Source organism: Tenebrio molitor, chromosome 9 (genome assembly GCF_963966145.1).
Source record: "Tenebrio molitor chromosome 9, icTenMoli1.1, whole genome shotgun sequence".
NCBI classification, from domain to species: Eukaryota; Metazoa; Arthropoda; class Insecta; order Coleoptera; family Tenebrionidae; genus Tenebrio; species Tenebrio molitor.
The window spans coordinates 5,189,670-5,216,530 of record NC_091054.1 but is presented as its reverse complement, the minus strand read 5'-3'; the positions used below and the strand labels follow the sequence as shown (position 1 = coordinate 5,216,530).

General features: G+C 38.9%; 5 protein-coding genes and 1 long non-coding RNA gene across 10 annotated transcripts in view; 4 read left to right on the top strand and 2 right to left on the bottom strand.

Annotated features, from left to right (window-relative positions):
• mew (multiple edematous wings) overlaps window positions 1–9,027 on the top strand; it is a 32,019-nt gene extending 22,992 nt beyond the window's left edge. Inside the window, exons 2-12 of one of the 4 annotated variants that reach the window (XM_069057564.1) lie at window positions 3,279–3,409; window positions 3,678–3,698; window positions 5,570–5,837; window positions 5,887–6,306; window positions 6,361–6,879; window positions 6,929–7,166; window positions 7,219–7,375; window positions 7,423–7,583; window positions 7,632–8,327; window positions 8,377–8,598; window positions 8,651–9,027. In XM_069057564.1, coding sequence (XP_068913665.1) covers window positions 3,279–3,409; window positions 3,678–3,698; window positions 5,570–5,837; window positions 5,887–6,306; window positions 6,361–6,879; window positions 6,929–7,166; window positions 7,219–7,375; window positions 7,423–7,583; window positions 7,632–8,327; window positions 8,377–8,598; window positions 8,651–8,893 — 3,076 coding nt within the window. In that variant the 3' untranslated portion in view covers window positions 8,894–9,027. Of the gene's footprint in view, window positions 1–3,278; window positions 3,410–3,677; window positions 3,699–3,721; window positions 3,745–5,569; window positions 5,838–5,886; window positions 6,307–6,360; window positions 6,880–6,928; window positions 7,167–7,218; window positions 7,376–7,422; window positions 7,584–7,631; window positions 8,328–8,376; window positions 8,599–8,650 lie in introns of those variants that run through there. The other 3 variants (XM_069057565.1, XM_069057567.1, XM_069057566.1) reach the window with 3 other exon arrangements.
• Window positions 3,945–5,570, bottom strand: LOC138137970 (uncharacterized). The gene is made up of 2 exons (XR_011161933.1): window positions 4,588–5,570; window positions 3,945–4,539 (listed from the first exon to the last, which is right to left on the bottom strand). It is a non-coding gene; the product is annotated as an uncharacterized lncRNA (long non-coding RNA).
• Window positions 9,028–11,367: 2,340 nt separating the features above from the next.
• Window positions 11,368–12,516, top strand: LOC138137964 (thioredoxin domain-containing protein 9). Its single transcript, XM_069057590.1, has one exon. The coding sequence runs from the start codon at window positions 11,368–11,370 to the stop codon at window positions 12,121–12,123; it is 756 nt and encodes a 251-aa protein (XP_068913691.1). The 3' UTR covers window positions 12,124–12,516.
• Window positions 12,131–13,113, bottom strand: Vps20 (vacuolar protein sorting 20). Of its 2 annotated transcripts, XM_069057592.1 has the most exons (5): window positions 12,972–13,113; window positions 12,811–12,920; window positions 12,518–12,758; window positions 12,313–12,469; window positions 12,131–12,258 (listed from the first exon to the last, which is right to left on the bottom strand). In XM_069057592.1, exons 1-5 carry the CDS (start codon window positions 13,035–13,037, stop codon window positions 12,215–12,217), a joined length of 618 nt encoding a protein of 205 aa, XP_068913693.1. In that variant the 5' UTR covers window positions 13,038–13,113; the 3' UTR covers window positions 12,131–12,214. The 2 variants fall into 2 exon arrangements, with proteins under 2 accessions (XP_068913693.1, XP_068913694.1); XM_069057593.1 differs by having other exon boundaries at window positions 12,131–12,469.
• A 334-nt stretch (window positions 13,114–13,447) lies between these two features.
• On the top strand, window positions 13,448–14,162 carry Rrp40 (exosome complex component Rrp40). Its single transcript, XM_069057591.1, has one exon. It carries the CDS (start codon window positions 13,448–13,450, stop codon window positions 14,144–14,146), a length of 699 nt encoding a protein of 232 aa, XP_068913692.1. The 3' UTR covers window positions 14,147–14,162.
• Window positions 14,163–14,275: 113 nt separating this feature from the next.
• Window positions 14,276–23,369, top strand: kraken (serine hydrolase like 2 kraken). The gene is made up of 3 exons (XM_069057588.1): window positions 14,276–14,448; window positions 14,518–14,571; window positions 21,592–23,369. Exons 1-3 carry the CDS (start codon window positions 14,421–14,423, stop codon window positions 22,431–22,433), a joined length of 924 nt encoding a protein of 307 aa, XP_068913689.1. The 5' UTR covers window positions 14,276–14,420; the 3' UTR covers window positions 22,434–23,369.
• The last annotated feature ends 3,492 nt before the right edge of the window (window positions 23,370–26,861 follow it).

Below are 26,861 nucleotides of genomic sequence, written 5' to 3'. Positions count from 1 at the left end.
TGGAAATATCAGAAACCAATTTCAGATATTTTTTTCTTCATTATGAAAATAAAAAAGTGTATTGCGTCTCACTTAATTTTTTTTTTAATTTAATAAATTTGAGGTCGAGTTTATTACTGTCTGTCCACTAAATAAAACTAAAACTTATTCTTAATCTTATTTGACGTTTCTGGTATTTGACTCTTTGACAAATTTTCCCCAAAACCCAACTTGCGTGACAGTTTTACAAAATTTACCATAAAAAATGGACAGATAATAGTTATTTTTATATTAAGTGCGCGAAGAGAGTGTTTTTTGTGCATGAAAAGGTCTTTTACGCCGAGGCAGTATAAGCCTTTGAATGCACAAAAACATCTTCGCGCACGAAATATAAACAATATTTTTTCTGTAATTGATTCAAAAAATTGAAATTAAAAATTCAAATTTTTGAAGGAACTCTGAAGTTTCAATGCAGTGACCATGTTGCTAGGTAACTAATAAAAAACAGTGCGTGAAATGAAAAACAGAAATAGTCGTATGCGTGAAATTGCATTTCACACACTGTTTTGTATGGTTTCTATGGTTTCGATCTTACTAACAATGCAAAAAAAAATACACGTCAGAAAATGACCCACTTCAGGCACAGATAACTATGCGTGAATTTCAATTTTTTGAATCAATTATAGAAAAATAACATTAAAACAAATTTTAAAATCAATATTTGCAAAGTATCTGTAAATTTTGTTGTTATATTTTTGTCCAGATGTTGACAACATCCGGGAAAAGAAAACTTCAGAAATATGTTTGATGCAGTCTTTTTATCCATTAGTGCAATGTCGATGTTCTTTTTTACAAGTCCTTAATTTGAAAGGAATGAAAATCAAGTTAATATGAGGTATTTCAGGTTTGCATCATGGTAGTTATTTACAGACTTTCCCCATTGCATTGTTTAACATTGCGTTAAATTAGATAACTAAAATAAACACCCATTTTTCCCTACCCTATTGTCATTAAGCCTTGGAATGATTCGCTCTAATCTAAAAAGTTGCGGTGAATTATTAACAGCAACATCCCGAGGCATGTCAAGTTGTCGATAATTTTTTCGTAAAAATCAAAAATTATTGTCACGTTTCAGGATGCAAAAATTATCGACAACTTCAGATGTACTTCGGATATTTTGGCAGATTATGCTCGACAGAAAAAATATTTAGTATATTTTTCCGTAATATTTTTCATTCAACTTGTTTCAAATCTGGCTGGATTCAATTGAAATAAATCGAAGAATAGTGCTAGTCATAAAATATTCAATAAATCATTAATAGAAAAAAACATATCAATTTTCTTTCACTTCCCACATAAGAAATATTCTAAATCTCGAAAAAAAAAACAAAAAGCAACTACATACATATTTTCTTTATCACAAAAAAATCATGGAATCTAATTAAAATTCCTTTCGAAGAATTCAGATATTTTTGGTGGAAGGCAAAGAAGAGAAAACTCAAAATCGCTTCCGTTTATAAGCATTAGTTTTTCTCATTAAGTCATTACTGCTCATTACTCAATACATTTATCTCATCATGTTGAAGATCTTCTTGAAGATGACTGTACAGTTTGACAAAACTGATTGTAATAAAAAAAAGAAATTTAACAAAACAAAAAAATACAGTCTTGGAGATTGCGGGATTAGTGTCTTTCCATAAACCTCCGGACCTCTGATTAAGGCCGTTTGCTTTTTAAGGAATTGTTGAAGCGTTAATAAATTTTTCCACGTCTTTGGTCATGCGCCACCAGTCGAGGAATTTTCATTAATCTCAAAACAAAATTTCTAACATTCCGCAAATTCGGGTCACAAAACCGTTACGAATGTGTCGTTTTCAGCAAGAATGATTGTGGATAATTTCGGAAATTCGATTTATGCGTTGTCGCAATCGTCCCATAAATCGTGAAAAAGCGTAAAATATGTAAATTGATCGTTGTTGGTGGCAGCATCTGCCGTAATCCAAGCACGATAGCGTCAAATAATTCTAATAAGCGTCTCATATTACCCTGAACAGTTATAAATAAGACTCAAATCAACGAAAGCTGAAAAGAAGACTTATGTTACAAGATCGTAACTTTGGTAGTAAACCGCGCTCGGAATGGGTTCTTAACGTCGTTCATTCCTATTTATCAAGTTTAGTATTTAAATCCGATGCAATAAAGATAGTTAAAATGAAATTTTTCCATAAAAGCATGAAAATAATCGTGCCGCCTACGTGATGTCAGTCGGTCTCGTTTCTCTCCAAGGCCGAAGAAAATTGACTTTTCACAGCGTAAAGATTAAACTTGAGCCGTACAACAACAGTACAACGCACAAGAGTAATGTTGTGCAATCTCGCGGAGGCTAAAGTGTAAATGACCGTCGCTAGTCCTCGCAAACTCGTTTACTTCGCGATTAAATTCCTACAACTTTATCCAGGACTTCAGGTGATAAAGTTGTGAATGCTTGGAACATCACGTTCTCGTGATACGGATCACAAATTGCATTTCCCGTGAGTCTGACCCGAAACTCGAGGATGGTAAATTGTGGGGCAAAGAAACAACAGATAAGTGGGCAAGTGTCATGTTGACAACACATCCAGGTTTACACTGTGAGACATTTTATTACTGGAAGCCAACCGCATGATTTTCAGCAGACTTTTCGCACTCTTCGCTTGCGGAGACACGCAGATCTGCAGCCTCCCTTCGACTTGCGTCTTCGCCTCGAGCGGCTCCTTCCGCCCCAGGAACCGCACGCGCTGCTCCGGCTCCTGCTCCTGCTCTTTCGCCTACGCTTGCGGCTGTGCCGCCGTCCTCCGCACCTCGAGCGCCCCCGGCTTCTGCGACTCGAGCGCCGCCGCCTCATCTTCGGCGCCGAGCACGCTTCCTTGTAGAACTTGCGCCGGTTCTGGTCGCTCATCTTGCACCAGCACTTGGCGCCCTCGACCGCCACCTTAATCATGTTCCATCCGCAGTGCTTCTTCCTGAACCAGCGCAGGTAGTTGAAGAAGGGGTTCCTGGTCACTTTTCCCGGCCGACACGATTTCCTTCCTTTCCCTCGTCTCCTTCGGTGTCTTCTCTTTTTCGATTTGGCTTTTCCGCAGTATTGGTTCCGAGTGGGGGGTTTCCGGCACGCCATCAATTTCGGTTCATTACTTGATCATCAGAACGGTTCAAAAATATAACTATTTAATTTCACATTTAATTTTGACGGAAGTTAATGCTTTTGTTGTTGATTCTCCTTGACAACTAACAAATGCCGTAATGATTTGATTTTGCAGGATCTTGGTGGGGGCGCCTTTGGGACAGAACCTGCAGCCGCTGACCAACCGTTCGGGGGCGCTTTTCAAGTGCCCCATCAATAGAGACGACGCCAACGATTGCGAGCAAGTCGAGACCGACGGCAAAAGAGGTACGTTTTGGACATGGACGCCTTTACACATCTAGCAATAAAGACAGTCAGTGTTGATGTACAAACACTTTTAGCCTACTTAGTAAATAGAACTGTATCGTCCGAGGATGGTGTATCCAGCTCTTGTATTGTTCAAGCCGATAGAGCCTTTGTGTTTGTTTTTTTTTAGTGTAGGAAGTGGATTTTTTGATTTTTAAATGCAATCAATTTTAGCCCGCGTTTGGGGGCCCTAATAATTTGTGTTTTTGTTTTTTGGGGTGCACACCAGTGGCCGGAGGGAGGTATAAGTGTAAGTGGTGGTCTCGAACCATGGTACCAAAACTGGTACCAATTTGGTAATAAAGCATGAAGTATTTTGCTAATTTATTTATTTGCATGCCTCCAACTTTTCTGCATGACTTTTTGGTGTGGTCACGCTTCACACTCTGTACATTCGCAACCAGCTTCACCCTCTCCTTCCCTATTTTAATCACACACTCGGTATACGAGAGACCGCGCTCTGGTTAAGCGTTTACAAACAAACCGATTAACTCCGTTTATGTGGTACTAATCTTTTATTCGGGCCCGGAATTATAAACAAATCGATCATTTTATAAATAAGACGGTTGACCAGCAGGTCGACGATCCCTTGAACCGCGTCCGAGGGTCAGAATGGTAACAGTCATGCCACGAGTCATCTAACGCTTAGAAAACGATGAATTATTAATAACTCATACAGGACAGCATTATTATTACGTCCAAACAAGACTAAATCCGATTAAAAACGAGCATGGAACTCAATCAGTTTCAAGCGAGAGACTTGCATGGTGGTCTAAAAAATTTAAACTAATTAGTTAATAATTTTGTTTAACCTTTGACATCATTCACTCTAGTCGATTACTAATTCGAATTAACGTCACCGGAGATGGCTCTGGATTCATTTTCGTCGCGACTTGGGCTCTTCACCACCGTAATACCATCACAGATTAGCTTTCCAAAAATAGGCAACAAAGGATGTGCTCACTCATTCTCTCTTTGTAGTGACTTATGACTCCCGAGATTTAACTTTGAGTCTTCATAAATGTAGGACGCTCCAAGTAAATGGGATCCGTCTCGCAAAAAAAAATGTACAAGCATCCAAACACGGTCACCTACAAGAACGAGTAAAATACACACAGATTCTTTAAAAATATATTTACGTAATCGCAAAGAGTGACAACGAAGTTCTTCATTATTGAGATTGCAGAGGATGATTTTGTAAAAAATTTCACTGTCATTTTCTCAAATGTCAAATTTATGTCGCAGAGATGCCAACGTAAATCAACGCCAAATGACATTTAATTACAGTTACTTTACTCCATTTAGACGTAATGAAATAATATCTGTCAAATATTGTTACCAGAGAGCGATTAAAAGAAGAATTGTTAACTTTGTTTGTTTTCCCTTGTACAATTAAAATTACTTGTTGGGCGTCATACGTTCAATGAGAGAAATTGATCATGTCTTGTTTATAATAGGAGGAAGTGGAAAGGTCGCGAAATTGACATTTGCTTGCGATGAGTCTGCTTCTTGGTAAAAGCAATTAAACGACGCTGGTGTGAAACATCAAGTGAACGGCAACAGTACATTTGAGTCGATCGATGCGTGTTATAAATCAAAATATTCTTCCTCTGGTCGACCATATATTTTTTTTTTTGTAATTTATTTTCACTTGACCTTGAAGTATGGAGAACAGACGAAAATGAATCTTGGCGAATTGACGTTTGCCGAAGAGAACGTGATGGAACGCGAAATAATGCTGTAGTGTTTTAGGGTCTTCGGCTTATTTGAAAATTAATCGAAATAACATTATTAATAATGTAATAACACTGAGAGACCACCGATTTTTGTGGTGAATCAATCAGAACCGTTTGAAGTGTGTGTTTCGCATATCCTCAGCTTGATTTTAAATAAAAAGTGTAAATAGACGCATTTCGTACAGAACCGTGTAAAAGGGTGCCAGCCCTTTCACTGTAGTACACGTTTGCCATGAGTTTTAATTAACCCACCGGTAGTTGTTCAACCGCTCAGCAGTCGGCGTATTGCTGGTTGCATACCCGCGAACAACTACTGCCGATTGTGCATCATACTAACACAACAAACGGATCGAGAGCCCCAATCGCTGACTATTTTTCTTATTAGACGACTTCGACTACGATGACACGCCTAAGATGCGCGAAGCCCCCAGACTGATGGGCCCGGGACACGACGAAATCAAGAACGACCAGTGGTTGGGGGTGTCTGTCAAGTCGCAAAGACCCGGCGGGAAGGTGGTGGTTTGCGCCCACCGATACATCCAGAGCTCCAACTTGACCCTCTACCATTACGGTATGGGGCTGTGCTACTTGTTGACCAACAATTTAGGGGTGGAAGAAGCGTTGGAGCCGTGCAAGGGTCGCCCCACAGAAAAGTAAGTGTGTTGTCTGTGTCGACGTTCGATTTGACCGCGGCCGCTCCAGGTTGCACCAGCAGTTCGGCTACTGCCAAGTGGGGACGAGCTTGGCGATGCTGGACGACGGGTTCGCCGTGATGGGCTCCCCCGGGCCCTACACCTGGCGCGGAACCATCTTCGCCCAAAGCGTGGTCGGAGATTTCCTCGAAAAGGACAAGATCGTGTACAAAGGACCCTTGAGCGACACACCCGAGCCCATAAACAAGTACAGCTACTTGGGGATGAGCGTGACCGGGGGGCGATTTTTCGACCGGAAGGTCTTGACCTACGTCTCGGGGGCCCCCCGGTCGAACCTCGTCGGTCAAGTGTTCTTCTTCGACAAGACCAAGTCGATCGAAGAGTTGGGGATTCACCTGATCATCAACGGGACACAGTTTGGCTCCAGTTTCGGCTACGAGATCCTGGCCGTCGATATTGACCAGGACGGGTGCGGGTGGTAATCGCGTCATGTGAACATCTCGCTCACTTTTTCTTCTTCTAGTCTCGACGAGTTCCTGGTGAGCGCTCCGTTTTTCTACGAGAAGGACAAAGGCGGCGCCGTTTACTTGTACAACGACTTGACGAACTGTCGGAAGGACTCGTGCAAAGCCCACAGCGTTTGGACGGGAAAGGCCGAGTCCAGGTTCGGGTTCTCCATGACTTCGCTAGGAGACATCAACAAGGACGGGTACAGGGATGTGGCGATCGGGGCGCCCTACGAAGAACGTGGCGGCGCCGTCTACATCTACCTAGGGGACCGCAAAAGCTTGCAGCGTGAACCCTCGCAGATTATCAAAATACGGAATTTTAAAACGGTGGGGTATTCGTTGAGTGGGGGTATCGATATGGACCTGAACGACTACCCCGACTTACTCGTGGGGGCGTACGAATCCGACAGGGTCATACTCTTCAAGACTCGACCCATCATAGACATTCGTATAACTGTGGAGGGCAACGAACTCAAAAACATCAATGCCACAAGGAAGGGTTGCGAACAGGACCCAGACAGCGACAAAACTTGGTACGACTTTACAACAGTCGTCAGTCAAAACAACTACAATTTGTTTTAGTTTTTCGTTCAAAACGTGCTTCACTTTGAGTGAGTTTCGGTTGACGCAAGCCGTGGAGGTGATCTACGAAATTAAGGAGTTAACAAAGAAGATCCGAAGAGTGACGTTTGGCAACAATCAAAATACGGTGAACGATTTTAGGGAGTTTATTAACGTTACTGATGTCTCAAAAAATTACTGCGTGGATAAAGTCGCGTATCTCGTAGAGGGCAACGGAGACATTGTGACCCCAATCAAGGTAGTCGCGTTTTCACGTCCTAAACTCGTAGATTGTAGGGTTTGCGTTTCAGTTCCAAGTCAACTACACCCTCCACGAAGACGCCATCGATTCTCCAATTTTGAACAGGACTTCGGTGAAGACCTTCGAAGCGACGTTCCAGAAGAACTGCGGCAGCGACGACGTTTGCAAAAGTAATTTGGTGCTGACCGCCGGGATTGAACTCGAGAGTACGTTTCAAGCACAAAAAAATGTTTTTGTTTATGTAAAGTTGCAGAGAGCGGAGAGGTTTACGTTTTGAAGTTGGGCGCAAAGAAAGAAATCATTTTGGAAGCGAATGTGACAAACAACGGGGAGTCCGCATACGAGGCCAAACTGTTCGTCTCCCATCCGGAAGGTTTGAGCTACGTGGCCTTGCAGTCGGAGAAGAACAAGACGGTGAGCGCCGGTCGGTTCGTTGACAGTTTTGGAATTTGAACGTTTCAGAGTAACATTATTTGTACTTCGTACAACGACACCACGCTGGTCACTTGCAATTTGGGAAATCCGTACCAGGAGAACCAAGCGGTGACGCTCCGGTTCAGGTTCGAAGTCCGGGATATTCAAGAGGAGAAGATCGCGCTCAAAGTTTCGGTCAATTCGACGTCCGAGGAGTTGTCGAAGCAGACGTCGCAAACGCTCGGGGTGAGCCTGCAGAAGCTCGCGTCCTACGAAATCAAAGGCGAGACGAAGAGTTCCAATACGTTCTATTCGGGCGAAGTGAAGGGCGAGTCCGCCATGCGGCACCTCCAAGACATCGGTCCGAGAATCATACACACTTACACCGTCCACAACCAAGGCTGGTGGAACATTCGGGACATGCAAGTGGTCATACGATGGCCCTATCAAGTGTACACTGAGAGGAAGGAAGGAGGCAAGTGGCTTCTCTATTTGGAGAAAGAACCTGTTATCGATTCGAACGCTACGAACTACTGTACGGTGGACCCCCAGGACTCTGTAAATCCCCTGCACTTGAATTCGTCCGGCGTGGAGCCGGAACCGGATGAGGAGGATCCGTACGCGACTGGTGACTCCACGGATCGTAGCAAGCCTCAAGTCAGGAGAAAAAGAGACGTGGCGGATGTGATCCCATCCCAAGTGGTCACCGACTCGGAGGGAAAGCAACGGCGCGTAGTCTCGATGGTGAGTCTTCCGACGCGAGTTTCCCCAGCTAATTTTATTTTTTACGCAGAATTGCACCCTCAAGACTGCGAGGTGTGCCAGAATAACCTGCCACATCTCCCAACTCAACGAATACAGCCAAGTCAGCATAAAAATCTTCTCGAGGCTTTGGAATTCGACTCTGCGGGAAGACTACAGTCAAGTCGACCGCGTTATTATCGGATCGTCGGCGGAAGTAATCATCGCCGACAAATCCATCATTCACAGCAAGGATTCGAAGAGGAGTGCGGAGGTGAGTCGGTCAAGTTGGCTTGAAAATGTGAACTTTGAGATGTTCGTTGCAGATTCCACTGACGGCTTACGCACCTGTGGACTTGATCCAAACGGGAGTGAACATATGGATTATTGTTGGTGCGGTCCTCGCGGGATTGCTTCTTTTAATTATCGTAATCGTGTTGTTGTATAAGTGCGGCTTTTTCAAACGGAACAGAATCAAAGATCACACTTTGTCCGGTAATTTGCGGAAAAAAGGCGAAAATGAAACGTTATTGACTGAAAGTGAGAAAAAACAGGCAAAGCCAATGTGATGCAAGAGTAGACTTTTTTGAGTGGATTTATCGTGTCAATGGCGATTGACTATATTTTGATGTTAATCGTGTGAATGCTTCTTGGTACGTGCTGCCAACGATCACACATAAAGAATAAAAGAATGTTGTTAAAATTAGTTGTTATGTTTATGTATGTGGGATATAGTTTAAGCAAACAAGATTTGTAACAACTTTTAATGATAAATTGTAATGTCTCTCGAAAATACAACGTCAAACATAATAAACTTCTCCTCGCCCACTATCCATTTCCTACAACTCGGCCATCCTGAAATTCGTTCGCCTCGAACGAGTCAAGATCTTCTTGACACCAGGGCTTCATCATCTCAGCGCATGATTTGGTTGTTCTCGGACCGTCATGTGTGCCGATCTTCTTAACATCATAGCGGTCATTTCCAATTTTCTTGATTACTTCATACCGACCTAAATATTTGGGCAGTATTTTGGCATTAGTCTTAAATTGGGTTCTTTTTCTTTTGATGGCAACTTGGTCTCCAGGTTTATATTCTCTTGCCATTTTACGTTTCCTATTGTAATTCTTGATGTTTTCCTCGTGGATCTTCTTAATCTGTTGTTTCGCTTCTTTGCGCAGTTCATATCTTTCTTCAATTAGAGTAACAACTTCTCCTTCAGAATGTTCAATCTTATCTTCAGAAACATCAACAGAACAAACATCTTTTTCTTCATTTTTGCAATTCAACTCGTTTGCCATTTTGTCGACAGCTTCAACCAGTCTTCTTCCCAAGTTGTCAAAATTTTCTTCAACTTTTTCGAAAATTTGAAGTTTTCTTTTAAACTCTTTTAAGTTATTAGCTCCGTAGAGAATAATTTTGTTACTCGTGTCGTCGGTGATGCCATCAATAGTATATTGGATAAGTGCATTATCTTCTACATTACCTCTTGAGGCCAGTTCTTTCATAATCAAAAAATATTCCTGAACAGTTTCTTTCTTCTGAATTTTTCTTGACGATAACATCTGATGTAAATGTGCGCTATTGAGTCGAGTTGAGAATTCAGACAACAAAGCTTCTCGCAGTTGACTCCAAGTAGAGATACCACATTCACTCTGTATATAAAGTTTAGCAAGACCTTTCAAAGATTTCTTGGCGAAAATGAATTTCTGTAATCGACTCCATCTTAACAAAACGGAAGTATCTTCAAAGTCTTGAATCCATTTTTCGACAGGATACTCGTCATTACCACTAAAAGGACGAATTGAATCTTCCACATCTCTAAAACTTAACGGAAAACATGAATTGCATTTTGCATAATCGTCATCTTCATCATCGTTGTGTCTGCTGCTTTCGAGGTTATTTACCCTTCTTAATCTTCTTTGATTTCTCTCTTCGTCTTGGTCATCTTTGGTATTATTTTCTTTTTTCTTAGAGGTTGTGACTCTTCTTTCTTTGTTACTATTTTTCTTCTTTGAAGCTGTTACCACGTCGTATTGCTCTGCATCGTCTTCATCGTCTTTATCATCTTCGTCATCTTTATCGTCTTCATCGTCGTCATTTACTTCATTTTTCTCCAACATGCTAAGGTTCATTAAGTGGCAGCAAATTTTTCTTGATAGCTCGTCTTCGTCACCATCATTGTCGAGACAGAGAAGATTAGTAATAGAAATCAACTCTCTTACTTGCAAAGTCTCAACCACGTATTCTAGTTTGGTCTCAAATTCTTTAGAATTTTCGTCGAAATCGAATCCTTTAAATGTGCGCAGCCTTGATCTGTTTTTTCGATCACCTTCTGATTCGAAAATAAACATATGAAGGGCTTTAATCGACTTCACAGGAGCATTTTTAATATTGTCTCTGATAAAAGCAATTTCACCCAATGATGTCATTTTTTGTTTTAATTTCCTCGTAACTGTCACTTGTTTTTCACTTTTCCGTAAAATAATTAGAATTCCTCTAATTTATCACCGTTCTTCTTTCTACAATTCTCTGTTTATCTTGTTTCTATCCCGGTTGAGCCCCCAAAATTTGTGGGATATAGTTTAAGCAAACAAGATTTGTAACAACTTTTAATGATAAATTGTAATGTCTCTCGAAAATACAACGTCAAACATAATAAACTTCTCCTCGCCCACTATCCATTTCCTACATGTATGTACTTAAATAGATGAAAATCTTTTACGCCTCGTGTGATGTATTCTAGGTTTTAGTCATGTCCCTAATTAAGCCTACATTTTGTAAATACATTCAAATTCTCGTGTTCCCGTACGTATTTTTTAATAAAATCGTTGTAACAAACATTTGGTGTTTTTATTAGTGTTGGGTTGGTACTGTTGAGGTTAAGTCCGTGAATTTGACAGTTGTGTTTTGGTTTGCGCGAGTAAACATTGTCGTCAACACCCGAATTTTAATTTGTCTCGAAATCTGCAATTAACACAGTAATTACTTCGATGATAAGTCGGCTCGTTCACACATGCTAAAAATAATCAAATTCTAGTCAAAATGAACAATTTGGAAGATAAATTATTGCACGTAACAAAAGCAATCGAACGTCAAGTGGACACAGCCATCGAACACATCGACAATTTGAGCGTGAACGATTTAGAGGAGCTCCGCAAGCAACGCATCAGCGATTTGAAGAAGCAGGATGCGCAGCGGAGCGAGTGGCTCAGCAACGGCCACGGCAAATACGAGGAGCTGGCCGAAGAGAAAATGTTTTTTGACGTGATGAAAAAGTCGAAAAACTGCGTGATTCACTTCTACAGGAATTCGTCGCCGCGGTGCGCGATCGTAGACATGCACCTGAAACTGTTGGCGCCCAAGCACGTCGAGACCAGATTCGTGTCGCTCAACGCCGAGAAGTGTCCGTTTTTGGCGGAGAATCTCAAGATCAAGACGATTCCGTCGATCGTGCTGGTGCACGACAGCGTCATGGTCGACAAGATCGTAGGGTTCACTCAGCTCGGCAATCGCGACGACTTCTCCACTGAGATGCTGGAGTGGAGGATCGCGCAAAATAATATTATCGATTATGACGGCGATTTGTCGACGCCTCCGGGTTTGCAAGAAAAGAAGGTCAGGAGCAGCGGCAAAAAAATCAGGGACGGTGCGTTTAACAAGGACGACGACGATTTGGATATTGAAGAGTACGCTCTGCCGCGGGAGTCTCTCAAAAGCGGGGACAGTCTGGGCAAGGTGAATCCGCTGTCGAGCGAACTCACGCCGGAAGAAGCCGCTGAGCTGGGGCTTGATGAATAATCTCACGTTTTTATACAGGCTTAATATTAAAATTTATTAATTTGCTTAATAAAAAATTACTTACAAGAAGCAAATGTATAAAAATACTTGTTCAGGCCTCCAAAGCGACCGGTTTTTCTCGCCGCTTTGATTTTTCTAGAGATAAAAAAAAACATTAAGTCAAGAACAACAACATTAGAACTAACGCACCCTTGACAGGCGACTCTGGCACTTCAACTCCTTCCATCTGTTCCGGTTCTTCTGAAGGAACACTTGGCAGAGATTGACTAATCATCTCCGCTAGTTCATCTTCTACAGCTGTTTCATCTTCTTCCGTTAATCCACCCATCAACAGCGCATTAATTTCCTAAAAAAGCCCCATTTAATTTATGTAATAAAACTAAACAACTCCCACCTCTTGTTTTTCTACACCCTCCCTAGTTTCATCCAGGATCTTCTCAATGTCCTCAATATTCAGAGACTCATTGACTTTCTTAAGTGCTTCATTACCTTGCTTAAGTCCATTAATTACTTGCAGTTCAACTTGAGCAAACTCAATATCGTGTGTTAATTTTTCCATATTCTCCAATTGGTTATCAGTTTTTTGTAAAATTGACTCTTGGTAACGTTTTTTGCGCAGCAACAACTTCGCGCGTCTAAAATACACGTGCATAATACCAAACATAACAGAAAAAACACTCTTCATACTCTTTTTGACCCTTATTTAACAATTTTTTGGCTAATTCCCTGTCAGACTCTAGAGACAACTCGATGCGCCTTTGGTACAGTTTCAGCTTATCCCTTTGTTGTTTCAGTTGCTAAAAATATTTATTGTTTTGCAAAATTAGCGAAATCGGTTCGAAACCTACCAAAACAGCTTTGTCCTGCTGTGTAATCCTCGAGGTTGGTTTCTTCTTACCAAAAATGATACCCATTTTTTAAGAATAATCTGACCTGACCCAAACTCTTCAGTAGTGTTCCCGCAAAGTTCACGATTTCATAAGTCAATTGTGCCCGCTCGTGGGGCCCAAATCTTGCACAGTATTATAAAATTAACAAATCACTTATCTTAAAATTTTTGACACCTGTCAACTTTGGGGTAATTTCATGAACAGAAAATGCAGTCAAATCTTTTCATATAAATGTGAGTAGAATCGAAACGAACACCAATCCACAGACGTATTCACTTTAACTAATAATTTTGCCCCTGACCCCCAAAATATCTTCCAACGTGAAACCCCGCACTTGGTAATTTATTTTCTTTATGTTGGTAGACGCAATTTGTAGGTTATAGCGTGAAGATTTGAGGTTATGTTTGTGTTTATTTCTCAAATACATTTTGGAAATGATGGAAGAAGTAAAGGAAAGTAGGGTAGTTTTTCCCGGTGACGTAGTAAGAGAAATTAAGTCAGTCAAGGGTCTTACAATTTTGGGGCCTGGTTTGAAGCGAAACGAATCGGAGCGGGACACCCTTCGGGTGACACGAGCGGGGAAGCTCCAGTTCAAACCTCCTAACATTTACTGGGTGAACCACGACCAAAAGCGCTACATCCCCAAACGCGGTGATTTAGTAGTGGGAGTGATTGTAAAAAAATCTGGGGACAGTCTCAAAGTGGACATCAGCAGCAGCGAACAAGCGTCGCTGTCGATGTTGGCGTTCGAAGGAGCAACGAAGAAACAGAAACCGGACGTGCAACTCGGAGATGTCATCTACGGGAGGTTACTGAACGCGCACAAAGAAATGGAGCCGGAATTAGTATGCGTGGATTCATACTTCAAAGCGGGGAAATTGGGGCCCCTGTCGAATGACGGTTTCATCATCTCGACCAGTTTAAGTCTTGTCGAGCGACTATTGGACGCGGATTGTCCCATACTGGACGCTTTAGGGAAGGTTTTTCCTTACGAAATCGCGATAGGTATGAACGGGAGGATATGGATCAACGCCAGGACTTCCAAAGACATTTTGACTGTGATCAGGTGTTTTGAAGCGGCCGAAGTTCACGACGACCAAGTCATTGTAGAATTGTGCAAACAGAGTAAATAAATCAATAAAACACGTACATTGTCGCAATTAATCCCGCAAAAAGTAGTATTGGACTTTGAACCCAATTAGAATGAGTTAGCAGATTATGTTTACATTGGGATCACCGTGCGAATACTTAAAAGAGAAAAGTCGAATCAGTCCCACTAATCTATATCAGAATCAGTCCATCAGTGCGCCGCCAATGGTGGTGGGACACGCAGGTGGGGTCTGAGCGGTAACAATTAAATTCAGTTAGTTGATCAAGAAAACCGTCATTATATCACCTAGCGTCAAAATGAACGATAAAACGAACGGTTTTCACAGTGAGTAATGTGGCATCCGCACAAATTACAATTTCGACAAACAAATCTGACATAACCTCTCTTTTCCAGCCAAAAATGATTTCGAGGAGATACGAATTCCAGTGCCTTGGGGTCATATCAGTGGTGAGCGCATGATTTCTTTAATTTACATAACTTCCTGTGAACGGTACGCGTAAAAAACATGTGCATAACTTTACGGCTTTTACTGTCATTAAAATGTAGTTTGAAGGTCTTGTTTCCTGAAACCCTGATGATGCAGCGCTTTTATTGTTGCCGAATTGACCCCAAATGTACTATCACGTCTCGACTAGCTGCATGTCTGTGGTAAACGTCTGATGGCTTGATCCACCACTTATCAAAATCATGGTGATAAGAGTGTACTTACTTAGCGTAAATATTATATAGATAATTATGGGACACCTAAATTAGCACCAAATGAGTCGTGTCAAATTGCGTAAAAGAGAGGAAATATCAATTTTTAAAAATACTAGACCAGTGGCGTATCACTAGAATCAGTCGCCAAAAATTTTCGGGGGCTTCGAATCCAAAACTCGAAATAACACAAACGACGTTGTTTAATTTGTTTTCATATTTTTAGAGTTGTGGATGTATGCGCTGTTCCACAAGTGTTATCTTTTTTCCATGACCTCCAAATTTTGTAGTGTCATCGTTAGACACTGGTCGTGTTTGCTCTTTGGCTTACACGTGCAAAAGAACATTTGATCAATTGTTAAATTTTTCTAGAAGTTGCACCAATGTTTCTGACAGATGTCAGCCCAGCCTGTTATTTGCGGTCTTCTAGTTTATAAACCACACGCTGTAGAAGTTTGCACTGTAATTCATTTCGTCAAGACAAGACGTGTTTGGCCGGCTGTGACCTTACCGTCTGTATAAATTTATTGACGGTGCTGCTTTTGTTCATCACCAAACAGCTGAGTGTAAATTAAAAATTTATCGTGAACTGTCAGATATTGACGAATGTAATGTTAAATTGTGTCGTAAATCAGATTAAGAAAGAAGTAACGTTATCAGTTAGGTTTTAAAAGACTGTTAGATTTTTTTGAAGGCAGGAAAATTACGCAAATTATTTTTTGCTATTGTTTCTGACTCACATCACGGTATGCACAGAAAAAAGATAAGAGATGACGCAATTTTCTGAGTAAAGTATTGATTCGCAAAAGTTAATTTTCAATTTCATTTTCTTCAAATGCTTTGTTTAAGAGAACTGTGTTTGGAATATAAACAAAGACTCGACATTTTTTGATTAATTTCAGAACAATTGGCAATTATGGTTACTCCTTAAGTCGCTCGTTGTTGGAAGTTAATTGATTAAAAAACTTACAAATCAAAATGTGTGTGAAATTAACAAAATATGTTCTAACAACAAATACAAAACGAATCGAATTTCAAATGTTCATGACCAGGGTTTTTTTGCGTGATCAATTGAGCATCAGCTAAGTGAAAAATTGAAATGTGGTAGTCGATAAAAAGTAAAAACACTATCTACTCATTTATTTACTCCTCGTTTCGCATTACTTAAAGTCGAGACCATTACTATACCTACATAAGTGATCAAAGAACAAGGACTGTTTGAGTTGGTAACACTGAATTTTATTTTTAATGGTACAACTCGAGTAACTTCCGGTTGTTGATGGCTTGATACTGAAAATAATTACGTATTCTCTATTTCAAATTTAATCTGTTTTTGTACAAGTTATGAAAGTCATACTTTTTTTCACGAATTTGCAGAATTTGTAAGCAAATAAGTGAAAAAAGGAGACTTTCATAACGTGTTGTACCCACTATTTTTTTGCATATCGATGTGAGTTGAAAAATTTGGTCTAAAAGGATTTATGAAAAATTACTAACAAAAAATAAAAAAAATACCGTGTTAAACGTAGCTGCAGATGCAAAAACGTAGACGCCTGTGAAACAAATTGCGCACTATCGCCGAATTTTGCTCACCCCACTTCGCACAAACGCAGTTGACATTTGACATTTTTTGTTACTTTTTATTGCAAAAATTGTTTCCTTTTTCAACAATATTGAAATTTCTGCCATTGTTGTCTATTTTTAAAGTATGTCTAACATATCTGCGTTTTAAATTTCATAAAACTCCTTTGGCAAACAACCGCGATATTAGGCTCGAAAGTCTTTGGTGGAACATCTGTATACTTAATAAATTAAATATAAATTAATCACACAGAGTATTTCACGAGTGCTAATGAGCCCCACAGAATTGAAAATGCAACCTACATTATTATTGTGGATTGTTGTGGCAGCATTTTCCACCCGTTCTCGTAAAACGTCAATTGTATCAATTATTAGGATCGAATATACTTAGGCTAGGGCCACACTACAGACTAAATAATCGGCCGATAATTTAGTCCTATTGGGTAGCTTCCGCACCCACCAGGTATACTCCATTCTTTATCTTGGTGAGTGGTCTTTGGGAAATTTTCAGCCGTCAAGTTGAATTTAGGGGTTTTTGAAAGTTCTAATGGAAAAGTGCGTTGGTAGTTGTTGAAAAATATTCAAATATTACAATAATGTACTTACAGAGACGCCGCAAAGTCTTTCTATTTATTATTTTCCTGGTTAAATTGCTCATAATTCATATGGACCGAGACCACCGACACATAACCTCAAACGTGTCATCTTCATATCGCATCGTTTTCAAAAATTTTAATAATTTGCCTGGGAATTTCAAAATGTTCTAGACCGGCCACACATTTTCCGGTCAAATTTGATCCGGTTTTTGGTTTAAGAATCCGGTTAATTTCTCACACCCAAACTTCTTTGCTACATTGCCCGGCACGGGACGGGAATAATGTTCGGTCGACGCTCGACGGTCGGATTGACCGACGACGGACGCCGATAATTTTCATATCGGGAACGGTTAAATTTAAGAATCGATGTGCACGGCTTATATATTTACATTTCGCGACATAAGATTGTGAGATTTGGAGATGAATGCTGGACGAAGATTCTGAATTCGAATGACAGCGATGACAGTTAATATTTGATTTACACGGCACACAAATTTGGTGGAAAAAGTAAAACTTACAAAGCTACCCATGGCTTGCTTGATCGCATCGACCACTCACCAAGATAAAGAATGGAGTATAAACTAAACTGTTTTCGATCAATCTGTCGGCCGACTACAATCGCTTTAGTGTGCGCACTCACATAAGTCCTCATACTTATTAAGCAACCAACTAAACTGTCGGCCGATGAAAAGTCTGTAGTGTGGCCCTAGCCTTAGTCTTTCATGTACCCCCACAAGAAGAAATCGCACGGAAATTCTCTGGGCTGGAGTAGCACTCTCGCACACTTTACCATACACTAACACAATATCTATGTATTCACTATTTGAAAATAAACGCACCGTTTTCACAAAATTTTAGCTTAAATCACAGAATCAAGACGTAAACACCTGCCTTTTGCAGTCGGATAAAACTAACTAAAAATGTAATCCTCTCCCTCGGTCGCAGAGTGAAAAAACTTTATTCTTAAAAAAAACACCATGTTTTGCGCTGATTTTACAAAAACTGTTATTTCACGGTCATTGTTATTGGGTCATATAACGCGTGATTATTAAAATTTTTACTTGGAGTTGGCTTTGAACGAGTTTTTATTTTTTCTGTTACTTTAGACACACGCAAGAACGAACGACAAATGTCAGTCAGTACAATTGTAACATAACCAAATTAAGAGAAAAAACATTTATTGAAATGTCAAACTTGTCAGTGTCTAAGGTGCAACGGAAAACAAAGAATGATCCATAGCCTAAGTGAAAATTTTAATAGTCGCCCGTTAGTAATTAGAAAATAGACAGCTCGTTAATTATGGGCCGGTAAAATACTGAAAAGAAAATTAGATTTCGAAAAAATGGTACATAACAATTTTGTCACATTTTTATAATGCAAAACATTTAGTAATCTTTAGAAAAGTACCATTTGCCTTATTTATTTTTTGTAGTAAAAAAAATATTGTTGAGTTATGCAATTGCTGTTTGAAATAGACAGGTCAGTTTAATTAATTAATTATGTGGATAATATTATCATTTACGAATGTGACGTACCCGTTTATTTGAAATAAATATAAATAACCGATACATAGTTACAGTGGCGGCCAAAATAAAGTAGGACAATGTTTTTTCGCTAATGTAAATTTGCTTGCCCTTTCTATGGTTACTATGAAAATATTTATTTATTTATTTATTATAGTAACCCCGGTTTACTCAACTCAATTTTGGCTAAATTTCTTAATAAGACTTGTCCTACTTTATTTTGGCCGCAACTGTATGTGTAATCAGTAATCACCACAATGCTTTAAATTATAATTATTATATATAGGCTTTGCCATTTCTATTGAAACACCACCTGTTGATTGTCAGTTTGGCAACGCTGCAAATATGTTTAGTAATTTTTTGACTATTATTGCCAGTCTTGATTTTTGTTGAATGTCATGTCATATTTGACTCAACGCGTCTTTCGTTCAATTATAAACCAATAATTATCAAGAATTTATTGTTTTTTCGCGAAAATAGAGCAAAATAGAAAAAACGAGTCCTTATGGGTGCTGACATGAAGAGAGCTCTTATTAAATTATATGATAAACTGCATTTAAGTCACCAAATGTGGTCAGTCAGAAAAATTTGTGTTGAAATTTCATAAATCTTTTCTGTAAGTTAAAAAAGGCGTCTTTCTATCATTCTAAAAAGCGTGAGCGTCTTCGGCTTAGAACGTATTTACATTTGCTAACATTTAGCTATAACATCAAAATTAAATCCCGCACTTTTTTTCACACGCCACTTGGCACATGCGCCTTAAGGGGACATCTTAAATTATTGTTCTAAAATCTAAATTTTAACTTTGATATTCATCTCTTCAGCTAAACTTTCAGCGAGTGCAGTTTTATTTGTTATTATTATAACTCATTTAACTTTAACAGCAGAAAAGTGAGGTTACGTGTAAGTTTCGTTCATCCTCTGCGGTTTCACCATAAGAAAAATTCAATAAAAAAAAGCATTTCAGCAAGTGTAGTTTATTAAAATACTTAATACATATAAGTACATTGAAATAAACCAAAATAATTATTTTTTTACTTAAACTTTTCCCCAATTCATTCAATTATGAGTTTTGAGTTCCTCAAAGTCCTGATTTTTTTTAATCCTTACAATCTTACCCCACATTGCCCACATACCCCCATAATACCAAATTCTTTTTCCAGATATCTGATATTACTGTCTACAGAATTATCCAATCACACCTGAGAGGCGAAATCCTTCAAGATTCCAAAACTGGCGCCAATCCTTTGATTTTGTAATTTCCTTGTTCATTGATTAAAATTCTTTGAGTTTCCCTTGGGTTTTACCTTCCAGCAGGAACACTAACAACGACAGATAACCACGCTAAAAACCACTCACTCACATTTGTGGTGGTAGGATTCGCAGGCGTAAAATTTTTAGATTTCTATTAACATTTATATTAAATTATATTAAGAATGCACGATGCGTCGACGAGATAAATATGTAATTGCTAAATGTGTAGTTAGATCATTGATTTATCAATTTAAAATATTTATTTTGACAGCGATTTGCTTTGACGTTTTAGGAACTAGAAAATGTCAAAATTTCAAATTTCTCACTAAAAGCCGTTTTACAACCAACCGAACCTGTTACACATTGCTAAATTTTAGGAAAAATCCAACAGGTGGTGTTTCAATAGAAATGGCAGAGCCTATAGGGTAGCTAAGTTGTTTTGGCACGTAGATTTTGCCATGATTTATTTTTTTAACGTTGGACACACTGGTTGATTTCCGTCACTAAAGTGCATGGTTGAGTCACAGTATGTTGAGTATTCTTCGATTGCAAACTAGTAAAACTGTGAACAATGCACTAGCATTGACGCTATTTATAACCTCAAACTTAGAAAAACATAACTTAATTCAACAGACAACAGCTTTACTATAGTCTATTTTTTAATCAAAGAACCACAACACCGCAATTTACACCCAAAATAGAGCTGACAACATTGTACACTTTTGACATAGGGTGAAAAATCTCATCATATAAAAATTGAGGTTATTAGAGAAATTAGTAGCGCAGCATGTTAATAAAATTAATAACAACTAATGACAATTAATTTGAGAGTTTAATAAATGTCTTACTTTGCGAGCATTTTTAATAACAACTTCGAATTTTATCTGCGAGTTTGCTTACTTTCAAGGACATTAAAAATGACAGACGTGACTGGTATAGCCAATAGATATCATTAAATTCCCTAAATTTAGTAAAATTTTATATTTACAAACCTAAATCAACAGGTCGTGGTTCTTTGATTAAAAAATAGACTATACCAAATTAAATTCAAATTTTCCATGGCCTCCTATTATGCCAAAACAACGTGAATGCATTTTACATAAAATTATTTGCCCTTGAAGGTGAAATTCCGATAAACTTCAATAGTGTTTTTGTTTTTTGTCGGTTCCGGAACAAGTAATAATCCGACGGAGCCAAGTCTGTGGAATACGGAAGAGAAACTTTTTAACAACATATTTATATTTACCATTCAAAGTCCATTAATTTTTGTTGGCGGTTTCGTAACGAACACTTGCGTCGACAACCCACGGAAGTTACGACATTTTAGGATGAAGTTCTTGTTTTAACCGCGATGACGGTAAATCCTTGCGGTTGATCCTGCGTCTCTGGGGCGTAACTTCATTGTAAAGGACCTATTTTTCATCCCCTGTCGCAATCCGCGAAGGGCTCATTTTTCAAGGGAAAAGATGAAACACGCAAATAGGTCTTTGCTGAAAATTCATTTGTGAACTCGGTAAGGTCGCAGCTGACACGGTTTCGAAAACATGTTTCCGATTATTAAAAAAGTGTCGATGCAGTGTTTTTTTTTAAGTAAAAAACGTGAAACGAAACGATTAAACACATAATATGTATAACATTTTTGCAAACAGTAGTTAGATAAGAGTAGTTTTTAGTACTATTGTACTAAAAAATTGTAGTTGTGAATGTTTTTTTGGCGTAATAGGGCAGATAATGTTATCGTCGAGGACAAAAGGGGGACAGTTATTGAAACGAGCGACTTTAGTGAGCGTGAGAATTACAATTGTTTAATTTTTCAGGGAAATGGTGGGGATCTCGGCTGAGCCAACCCATCCTGGCGATCCACGGGTGGCAGGACAACGCCGGCACCTTCGACAACCTCGCGCCGCTCCTGTCCGCCAGAGGTCACTCAGTCCTCTGCATCGACCTCCCCGGCCACGGTCTGTCGTCGCACTACTCCGAAGGCCACTTCTACTACATATTCTGGGACGGCATCCACTTGGTCAGACGCATAGTGAAGCACTTCAACTGGACGAACATCACCATCATGGGGCACTCGCTGGGGGGCGGCATCGCCTTCCTGTACGCCGCCACCTACCCGGGCGAGGTGGACAAGTACATCAGCTTCGACATAGCGAGCCCGAGCGTGCGGAGCCCCGACAGGGTCGTGGCCGGGATCGGGGAATGCGTCGATAAGTTCCTCAAGTACGAAAACTTGAAGGTGGAGCAGCAGCCCTGCTACACCTACGACGAGATGATCGATATAGTGTACGGCGCCTACAACGACGCGGTCACGAGGGAGTCGTGCGAAGTCATGATGAGGAGGGGGATGAAACCGGCGGAGCACAAGCCGGGATGCTACGTTTTCGCGAGGGATCCCAGGCTGAAAGTGGCGGCGCTGGGGTTCATGACGCCGGATCAAGTGATGCAGTTCGCGACTAGGGTCAGGTGTAAGGTCCTCAACGTCAGGGGGAATCCGGGGATGAAATTCGACGTCCCGGAGTTCTACGGGCAGGTCCTCGACAAGATCGAGGAGCACGCGAAGAGGGTCGAGAGGCACGTCGTCGAGGGCAGCCACCACCTGCACCTCAACAACCCCGAACGGGTCGTAGATATTGTCGACGCATTTCTAAGATCGTAACGTGCACAGCACGTTTAGGGAAATTACCGCCGTTACGATTGTGATATAGGCTATTTAATTGACTTAACTTATTGATGTAACACTGTTTTGTTTTATTTTAAAACACATGTCAGTATTCTCTGGATCATTTCCGTGTTCGTTTTTTTTTTTATTGTTGGAGCTGTTAGAAATATTTTCCTAATAAATTTGCGTTTAAACAAAAATCGGTATGTTGCACCGCCATGTTGTCACCGGAAGTGAAGGCTCCTCCTGGTAGCGTTTGCAGATCGCCTCCCATTGCATCTCAGTGGGGCTGAAAATTGCCTTCGAGCGTAAATTACCCTTGACGGTCTCCAAATCTCTCAAGACTGTTTTGTTTCTCTCTTTGGCAGCCTCAAAACTGGGAAATTTTCTGGTTTTGTTGTTATTGCCGACTCTATTGTGTTCTTGTTTTTCACTGAAACAACAAATTCCAGACTCGTGCATGCAAAAACACGAAAACAACCTGTTTTGAAATAAATTATCGACTTTTTGCTCTTGTTGTTGATACTTTTTTAAGATTTCTTCCACTTCTGGTAGAGGCATATTAGGTGATGTTTGTAAACAGCAATTTGGGTTGCCTTGGCAACCGGGCTACCGAGCGGAGGGAAATTCAAATGTGAAATCTCTTGCGAGTGCAGTTTTGTTCAATTTAAGAATAACAAAAATGAATTGTAGTACATAATTGTAGAAACAATAAAAGCAGCAGTTGATAGTCGAAGGACGAAGAGTAGTAATTAAGTGCCACGTGCTCATTAATGTTTAATGAGTACCTAACACATTAGGAACTGTTTAGCTAGGTAATTCTTTAGTAAATTCGTTAGAAGTAGCAATTATTTGACGCCGTGGTCTTATTTGACAGACTTATACATATGCAACGTAGACAACACATTTAAATAAAACGCGATAACTGAAAAATATGTTTTATTACCTACCTTATTTTTTATTTACGAGGTTCTAGATAGTTTATTCCAATTTAAAATAAGTAGCTGTTGCTATGGGGTCCACCTGAATTGCAATAGCACATGAAATTTGATTATTACTCTTAGGAAGTAGGATTGCATTCAGTACATTACCTACAATATATCTTACTCTCAATATTGTAGCCGACACTGTGCGTTAAAAATGCTTATCATTAGTTGTCTATTCGACAATCGCCACATATCAAATGTAATGTGCAATTTAGTGAACAATTTTAATTTTACAAAGTATCAATTCTTGTAAGTGTATCAGCATATCGTCACATGTGCGACAAGTTGTCGCGTGATTGAAAATATTTCCAGTGCCGCTGTTACATAAATAATGAAATATGTAAGCAGGCATTAAAAATCAAAATTACTTGAAAGGCAAAAAATAATTTGCTCGTGTGAAATATAGGTACAAGATCACATATATTGAAATAACTTAAATAAAAATAAATTGCTGGTTTTCTCCAAGGGAAAGGTAGGTAGATAATTTACATTATGTGAATTAAGTTTTAAAGAATTCTTCACTGATTTGTCGTCGGAAATATATATCATCAGCCAATGATGTAAGAAATGTAAGTACCTACCTACCTGCTGAGAGTGGGTACAGCAAATTTTTTTTATTTCATTGGAACAGTTCTAGATTTAGAGGTAAGATATTCTGGTCTTAAATTCATATGTCTTAGGTGTTTGTATACATTTGTGGCTGTTACTCTTTGAAAAAGACCATAAATGTATGAATCATAAAGAATTGAAGAACAATACAAAAACGTATTCAAGATAAATACACTGACCGACACAAAAAACGACTCACTTTGAATTTTATTAATATAATTAAGTACCTAATTCATTGTTTTAGAAAAAAAATTTTATATCATGTTGTATTCATGTGTTATTTAAGTTATTTTTGCCAAAGAATATCCGACAAACAAAACATTAAACACAGCAAATAAAATTTTAATGAAAAAAAAATAATAATTTTTTAGAAAAAAAATGATGTTATGAAAAATTGCCAAAATTTGAACAGCATTTTCAATTACATAGTTTCTCGTATTGTCAAATTGAATCTTTTAACATGTAAATCAACCCACAAAAACAACGTGGAAGTAGTGCAAATTTTCTAATAATTTATTTAAACAAAACAATTCGGTTGCCATTGTGACCATAGCACTCCCGATCATTGAAAATATCCCAATTTAACTATAATAAAGAAAAATAAGCACAAATATAATTTCGAGATTTCCGATAATATTGCGGAATCTGGAAAAGTGCCCCGAATGCTTGCAGCGTTTCCACGTTGAATGACAAGGGAAATCCTCTCGAAAAGGAATTTCTTTGATCATTTATTAAAGAAATCATAATGAGTCGTTTTTTGTGCCGGTCAGTGTAAAATGATAACTTGTTTGCGTTTCTCAGGTTATAAGCACGAGAGGCAGTCAACCACAATGCGCTACAAATCATGAAAAAATGACTCAAAAACGTATGGAGATGGGATTTAAAAGTTAAGCAGTGACAATTACGAAGTGTGAAGAAAACTGGAGGTCACCATGTAAAAAAATTGGCGATGACGTCATTGTGCGGTAACAGACAAATTAAAATTATGTAAAAAAAATTAAATTGGCATGTTGGCGTTCTTTTTAAAAAAATTAACAGAGAAAAAGATTTCCGTTTTGTCAAACTTTAGAAGCTTACTCTACACAACGTGTCTCAGAAATAAGTACTACATTAATTTTAACTGATAATAAACTCGATAATAGCAACAATATATTTAAATATATTTTTTCCTAAACTTTGAAGTTATCCAATTAAAATTATTGAAAGATTTGGCACAAATTTCGTTACCCGCCTATGGGGATTACTTGCTTCGCCGATGCCGATAAGCGAAAAACAAAAACAGATGCAAGAAAACTTTCACTTGTTTTTTGCTAACTTTGCACAGCGGCTAACTGCTGCGCCCGTTGCTATGACTAATAATGATAAGGGCGGAGGAGAAAAAAAAGAATCATGGTAGATATTAAATGAAAACAATTTTAATAATAAATATTTTAAACTGACCCGAATGAATCGCCCGCATCTAAAATTAGTGTATAAATCCGTAAAAATGTTCATGAAGTAATCAGAGTAATCACTAATCATTACAAGAAGTGTTCAAAGTGACCGCCGTTATTGTCAATAATAATGGCACTCTTTCCAGCATACCTTTGCTACTGCGAATTGTTGTGGGAGGATTTTCCACCCGTTCTCTTAAAACTTCAATAATTGTATCAGTTGGGATCGAATATACCTACCAAGTCCTTCATGAAGAAGCTGTACGGAATTTCTTTGGGCACGAGAAGCACTCCCGCACACTTCACTATACCAACACAATATCTATGTATTCACTATTCGAAAATACACGCACCATTTTCACAAAATTTTAAATCACAGAATCAACACCTGCCTTTTGCAGTCGGATAAAACTAACTAAAAATGTAATCCTCTACCTCGGTCGCAGAGCGAAAAAACTTTATTCTAAAAACACAATGTTTTGTGCTGATTTTACAAAAACACTATTTCACGGTCACTGTCATTGGCCATATAACTAGAAAATAGACAGCTCGTTAATTTATGGGCGGGTAAAATACTGAAAGGAAAATTCGATTTTGAAAAAATGGTACATAACAATTTTGTTGTTCTTAACGAGATCTGTCACTGGTTAAAATTAATGTACTTACGTTGTATGTAATGCGAATACTATAAATGGTGAAGTTTTTGGGGCAAAATTGTTACAAATATTTGTTGTGTGGCAATTCATTGACTGACAGTGTTAAGAAAAACACTAGTCGTGAGGAGAATAGTTTTTGAAGAATGTCACGAGATAATCGGAAAATTTTGCCATAACAAAATTTTACCACGAACGATATTCGGATGACTATTTGGTAAATAAATCCACACATTCTGCTTTATAATTCTGAACCCCCCACCACCCGGCGGCACGGCAATTTTGCCGGAGTACATACACTATTACGGATATTACTATCAAGTAATAGTGCAGTACTTATCAACATAATTACCGGCGTCACGCCTCCGCATTTTGACTTTGTTGTGTATTATTGTTATAAATATTTAAAGTGCAATTGTCACAAACGACAATTTTGCTCGAATTGTCGTTATTTTTTCTGGTTATGACGTTGCAGTCGCAGTTTTTATTTATAATGAGCGTTACCTCGTAAGTGCTTCAGTAGCTTTGTATGATGATTAGAAAGAAGTTGAAGACTAAGAAGATGAATGTCCTGTTGACTAGTTAGTGTTAACCAATACCCTTTTTCGCTAAAGCATATTCTGCAGAAGCCCGGCGAGAATGGTTACTAGTTTTTATTTTATTGTTTCAATCCGAATTTCTTCTGCAGAGACTTTAGTCTACTTTTATAAAGTATTTATACCGAGTGACTATAAATGATTGAAA

Excerpts from the sequence above, each read along its gene's own strand:
- LOC138137964 (XM_069057590.1), top strand. The coding sequence starts at position 11,368 with ATGAACAATTTGGAAGATAAATTATTGCACGTAACAAAAGCAATCGAA.
- Rrp40 (XM_069057591.1), top strand. The coding sequence starts at position 13,448 with ATGATGGAAGAAGTAAAGGAAAGTAGGGTAGTTTTTCCCGGTGACGTA.
- kraken (XM_069057588.1), top strand. The coding sequence starts at position 14,421 with ATGAACGATAAAACGAACGGTTTTCACA. Across the intron at positions 14,449-14,517 it reads TAAAACGAACGGTTTTCACA|CCAAAAATGATTTCGAGGAG; the intron begins GTGAGTAATGTG and ends TCTCTTTTCCAG. Across the intron at positions 14,572-21,591 it reads GCCTTGGGGTCATATCAGTG|GGAAATGGTGGGGATCTCGG; the intron begins GTGAGCGCATGA and ends TTAATTTTTCAG.
- Vps20 (XM_069057592.1), bottom strand. The coding sequence starts at position 13,037 with ATGGGTATCATTTTTGGTAAGAAGAAACCAACCTCGAGGATTACACAG. Across the intron at positions 12,759-12,810 it reads TTAAATAAGGGTCAAAAAGA|ACGCGCGAAGTTGTTGCTGC; the intron begins GTATGAAGAGTG and ends CGTGTATTTTAG. Across the intron at positions 12,259-12,312 it reads GCCAGAGTCGCCTGTCAAGG|AAAAATCAAAGCGGCGAGAA; the intron begins GTGCGTTAGTTC and ends TTTTATCTCTAG.